Raw genomic sequence first — 6,000 nt, 5'->3', positions numbered from 1 at the left:
TTGTAAAGGGGAACATCAAGATTTACTGATTCTAAATATAACTTTCAGAACAATAAATTTTGAATATCAAAGCACAAAATCAATACATGTCACAGATTCTGAATGCTTTCAGTAGTAGCACAGGAAAACTTCAGAATTTTGCATATGTAACATTTAAGCAGGAAGCTATCACTCAGAAAACACATTTGCGAATAATGTTTGATTTCAACTAGGATAACAGTTTTCTGGTAACTTTGCTCAGCTAATCAGATTTTTAAAAAAGATTCTTAAAATTACAACACAGTTTACTTTCCTACAAATTTTGGCAAACAAAAATTTTAAGTCTTTCCTTTCTTTAATTTCCAGTTTCCCCAGTTATGAAGTGTCGGTTCTCAATTCCCTCTCCATGGGCTTCATGCTTAAGTTTTTTCAGGTGTAAGTTTCACAAATTAGCTTCACCCTTCATGAGTATCTTTTCATAAACTCCCTTAACACATTGAGTCAGGTAGTTTAATTCTATTCTTTGTCATATCCCCCTCCTTAGTTCTTTAGGGTCCAACTGTGTCTCGTTCATCTCAGTTTTGCCAACTAATATCCATAGAATTTCTTATGCAAGATCTCGGCACTATACCGCAATGTTGTGAGAAATGTGACTGACAGCAGATTTTTCCATGTGCTCATGCATCCATTTATTTGACATCAATTGACTCGATACTGAAGCCACTCATTCTTTCTTACATCCTTTCAAAACTCTACAAATAAGCTGCATTTTGTCATGTGGCAAATCTATCTTCTCAGGTGAAACACCAGTAAGACTGATCAGAAAAACAACTTTGTTTGGGGCAAGGGCTCAAACTCATGGACCTTTTTTTTTTTTCCTATTTAGGAAAGAAAGAAAGAAAATTTAAATGTTTAATCTACTTTTTACTTTTATTAAAGTTTAAGTAAACTGGGCAACTAAATGTGTATAATGATAGGTACCATAGATTCTCTTCCATTCTACCTCTAAATCAATTAAATGAAAACACTCAGGAGTTTTAAGCTCAATCTCGTGAACCTAGGAGCAAAGAATGTGTCCAGATACGTTCATTAATTCAGAAATAAAATTTAATGACTCTTAATGTTGTTTTTACTAGTACAAAGTAGGTTAACAGTCCTTAAATTTAACATATTTCTTTTTCTTTTTTTTTTGAGATTTAGTCTTGCTCTGTCACCCAGACTGGTGTGCAGTGGCATGATTTCAGCTCACTGCAACCTCCATCTCCTGGTTCAAGCAATTCTCACGCCTCAGCCCCCTCAGTAGCTGGGTTTAAAGGCATGCACTACCATGCCTGGGTAATTTTTGTATTTTTAGTAGAGACGGCGTTTTCACCGTGTTGGCCAGGCTAGTCTCGAACTCCTGACCTCAAGTGATCCACCTGCCTCAGCCTCCCAAAGTGCTGGGATTTCAGGTGTGAGCTACCATGCTGAGGCTAAATTTAACATATTTCTGAACAATTATACACATGTCCTATTTTTAGCAGGAGCTCAAAGAAAATGTTTGATAAGGTACAGATTTATTATATTTTAGTCCAACCCCTATATTTAGCAAATACAAAACCATAGTCATGTTTACAATGTAAAAATTGTAGAATATCTCTGTATAGTAAAATATTATTAATAATGCAGTTTTTGAGAACCAAAATATCAGCTGGCTGACTTTGCTTTTATGATGTATATTAACATCTTTTAGCATGACAATACCACTAAGAGAAGTTCACCATTCTTTCAATATCTTTTGAATTCCAGTATGCATTACTAGTTGGCAAATTTATTTTAATGGCAGTATGGTAATAATTCATTCCAAAGAGCAAAGATTCATTTTGATGAACTATTTGATCATAAAACATGTAGTGGCAAATTTTCAATTCATAAACTATTTTTATCACTCAGTGAGGATTACTATTGTAGCTGGCATAATCATGAGAACTTTTTCATGTTTGATTAAAAGCATTTACCATTACCATTAAATTGGCTATGACATGCAAGAGGTCCACAAAGCTACCAAGGATGTGGCAATCAGCTCCCCAGCATGCTCAGTTTGTACATTAATGGCTGCCTTGATTAAGCTTGAACACGAAACACAACACACTTCAGAACATATGTCTCAACAGAGCTTCCTACACCTTCCCCACTAGCTAATGAGACACGGATCATCATTGTTTGGCTTGACTTCTCCTTCCAGCAGCAGATTCATGACCGCCTTTGTCAAATAGCTGCATGTTCCTCTTTTTCCCAGGGGAGGAGTGTTGTAAAAGGAAGTCATGTCATCCTACAAAGGAAAACAGTAAGCAAGGCATTTGATCTTCTGTTTGTAAAGAGTTGACAGGTAAAATCAGTGTCATCTTAGGGGGAAAAATAAATTCACATAAAGATTTCCCTATGGAAAATATGAGATTCCTGAGCTTTTCTTTCATTTTCCTGAGGTGCATATAAAACAAAGACATTTTCAGTATTCTCTCCTTCGTTGATAATTTTTATTTACTTAGAGAATCTCTTTACAGTTGAACATAAAATATTAAACAGAGAACCTGGAAGGGCCTATATTAGGCAGTACACAGCAGCAATGTAGCCTGTCACTGCATTCTTATTGTCCCCAGAATTTAATTTTATAGCCTTCTGGAGTCCATGCTTCCTCTCTGATAAAACATTTTTACACTAACCATATAAAGGAAATTTATCTCTTTCTAGATTTCTTTTTTGTTAGAACTTCACAGCTGAATTGACTATAATTAACTAAAAAGTAACATTAATTCCTCAAAAAAGGCAGACTGCCCCTCAGGTATCCTATTTTGCACCTGTGAATCTGTTTTATAAAGTAAATGAAAATACATTAGGGATATTTTAAAGAATTGAGACAATGAAAAAATTCTACAAAACAACAACAACAACAACGCTGTTTACTTACTTGTTTTTCAATTTCCTTTAGCCGACTCTGATCTTTTTGAAATTCATTAAATGCTTCTTTGACCAGTCTGTCTAGATCTACTTTGTCTTGAAATTCTAGCTCGGGGTTTCTTTCCAGTACAATGGATACAACCATAAGTAACTAGGAGAGACAGACATTGAAAGCCAATTATATGAACCGTAATAGTGACATGTTTTCACTCTTTCATCAGAAGGATGGGTGATCCAAAGGATGTTCTGTATGATGAGAGGCTCAAGGATCACCTATGGAAGGAAGCTTCCTAATTTTGCAAGTTATCTGCGTAAGTTCTGTTTGAAAAGTGCACCTTTTATTTTTTCATTGTGTATATTCCTAGAAGTGTTTTTTAGTCAGTTAAATAAAACCATTAACTTAGAAAAATGACTTTCCTAACCCATCGTGTACATAATACATGATACCCTATTCACCCAAAGTGTCTGAACTCTTTCTGGGCCTTTGGGTGTCAATCCTTGTTGGCAAGACACCAAAACATTGTCTGTGGAGAGAAGGGTCAGAGACCAAAGCCAGAGAAGCCAGGTGTGTTCAATGGAGACTCTGGACCTAGGTTCAGGATCAAATGACCTGGAGCCCAGGGCCCAAATGAATATAAGTCTGTGATGCCACAGTAGTTTCTCAAGGGATGGCCATGTTTTAAAAAAATACATTTAACTGTGACCCCTGTGACAAGAGTCCTATTTCGTCTGTATAAACTATCTTAGTTTAATGAATCACCCTATTGCTTGGCCATCACATACACCCATCCTAAGTGGTAATGTTCATTTTAGATGCCAAATTCCTATAAACAAAAATAGTATCTGCATATGCAATAATTGGTAAAGGCTCTCTGATGATGTTTATGGCTCCTAATTTGTACACTGAACAGGAAACACGCCTCATAATTCCCAATTTGGGATTCTTACTGACTGTATTTTATCTAGATGCTTCCAAAACAGAAACTGAAAGAACCAAAGGAAACACAGTAAAATCCAGGGGTCACAATGTGGGAAACCTTAGGGCAGGGCTTTAGCCATGAGAATATGAAGTTTTGCTGTAGGTCTAAAGGAAAATGTCTTCTGCAGAGGGAATGACCTCACTGTGGTCAACAAGAAGGATCCCTATGTCCACTGTATGTCCCAGATGCTGGGTACTAGACATGGAAGGCATTCACCCACCTAATAACCCCATCTTTTCCCAATCCATTCCGCCTCATGCTGTGAAAATGATTGGCTAATACTGTTCCATATCCTGGGACATCAAAGAGGAGGCTGAATCTACTCAGCTCTGACTGCAGCTCCAGACATGCTAGATTTTAGGAGGTGCCATGTCCAGGTTGGCGGTCACACAGAGCTTCTGTAGCAATAAGACATATTATCTACCCTTGAGAAACACAAAAATTGGAGGGCTACATTTCTGGGGAAAGAGACAAAGTGCAGATGAGCTAAATATTAACCCATCAACTGGTGGCTTCTCTATGTATTTGGGGTGATGTTTAACATGACAAGAGGGCACATGTGTTCTATTAATTTTACATGTAACTTTATACAGGACAGAGATATAGCATGCAATGACATGTCTTCTCTTCATATGGAGATGTCTAGAAAGATGTCCCTCAAAATATTAACAGCAATGATCTCTTGCTAGTGAGTGTGGGGTAAACTTTTATGTTATTTTCTATAATTTTCTAAACTGCTGAAACTTTCTACAATAGTTGTGCATTATTTCTGTGAATAGAAAACAAAAATGAAAACAAAGTAGATAGAAAAAGGTCACTTCCTGTACTTTTATGATGTTGCTGATACACTTGATGCTGAGGGGTGAGTGTGTGGCTGAAAAGCAGGGGTCGGTTCTCCCTTCCTGGAGGAGCCCGAGGTGTCTGAATTGCTCATGTGCCTTGCCTTGGGTCAGGGGTGGCCATCTTCTTGAGGACTCGGCTGGGAAAGATCAGGGTTCCAGAAAGAATAGGGTTCTGTGTCTCATAGGAGAGATGAGCGTTCTGGAAAGAATAGGATTCTGGGTCTCATAGGCAGTTTCCCTTATACTAGTTTTCAGGGTGCAGAGAGAAGGCATTTCTTCAGCAATCTTCATTTCTTACTACTCACCTCTACAACGATCTGTCTGTACTGTGGCTGGTCAATATTTCCCAACGTGTCTTCAACAAGGAGAGAGAAATTCATCTCATACATGGTCATATCTGACAGGGTTGGTTGCTGAAAAAAATAACTCCACATTAACATGCTGAACTGTTATGCTCTGGTTCTCATTTAACAGAAGAATTTCATTTTCTAATCATTAATAGTTTTCAGTTTTTATAAAACCTTGGGGAGCATTTTCAGCTACACAACTGGATTTTATATATGTCAAACTACTAAAGCCAACCAGCTGACTACTGTGATAAGTTAAACCTTCCATTTTTAGTAGTTACCTTCACTATATTAATGTTTTTGAGAAAAAGGACTATATTAGAAGACCACTTCAATAAACAAAAGGAATAGCCAAACACTGAGACAACAAATAGTGTACATATTGCTTTCAGAATTTACATGAGAAGTTAGGCTTGCTGTCAGGCTCCCGCACAGAAGTCACTTGCTATTGAATTTACATCATTTCTGTGGTAGCTCCTTTCTGAGCTGGCAGCGTAAAAATGCATACAAACAAGCAAAAACAATATTATGTGCAGAACTGGGAAGGAAACAGGAAAAAAGCGAAGCTAAAAGAGTTTCCTCTACTCTGCCCTTTATCTTTCATTTAAAACAAGAACATTGTGTAGTTTTCCATTCATTTTTAACAATCCAAATGAAAGCAGAAAATAAACTAAAATTCAAATCCAAATCTGGGCATGGGGAATATTCCTCAGAGGATGGAAGGGAAGGCTCTGAACATTAGGCTTATATGGTGGAAAGCAGATGGGGTCACTAGATCATTACCAGAGAGGCAGAGATGATGAGACATACTTGTTTTCACCTCAATGATAATTTACAGTGAACTCAATCAGGTTCAGAACCATGTTTATCTACTTACCACTCAAAATGGGACCCAATGTTCTCTTTCAATCAAGT

General features: G+C 37.2%; 1 protein-coding gene across 3 annotated transcripts in view; it reads right to left on the bottom strand.

The window, feature by feature from the left end:
* Positions 1–1,160: 1,160 nt before the first annotated feature.
* PHKB (phosphorylase kinase regulatory subunit beta) overlaps positions 1,161–6,000 on the bottom strand; it is a 227,564-nt gene continuing 222,724 nt past the window's right edge. The window contains exons 29-31 of one of the 3 annotated variants that reach the window (XM_025371407.1): positions 5,044–5,151; positions 2,927–3,067; positions 1,161–2,290 (exon numbers count right to left, since the gene is read on the bottom strand). In XM_025371407.1, coding sequence (XP_025227192.1) covers positions 2,153–2,290; positions 2,927–3,067; positions 5,044–5,151 — 387 coding nt within the window. In that variant the 3' untranslated portion in view covers positions 1,161–2,152. The remainder of the gene's footprint in view (positions 2,291–2,926; positions 3,068–5,043; positions 5,152–6,000) is intronic. The other 2 variants (XM_025371408.1, XM_025371409.1) reach the window with 2 other exon arrangements.

This window comes from Theropithecus gelada, chromosome 20 (assembly GCF_003255815.1).
Source record: "Theropithecus gelada isolate Dixy chromosome 20, Tgel_1.0, whole genome shotgun sequence".
Classification (NCBI taxonomy): domain Eukaryota; kingdom Metazoa; phylum Chordata; class Mammalia; order Primates; family Cercopithecidae; genus Theropithecus; species Theropithecus gelada.
Note: the sequence above shows the minus strand (reverse complement) of the source record. Positions and strands in the feature narration are given on the sequence as shown.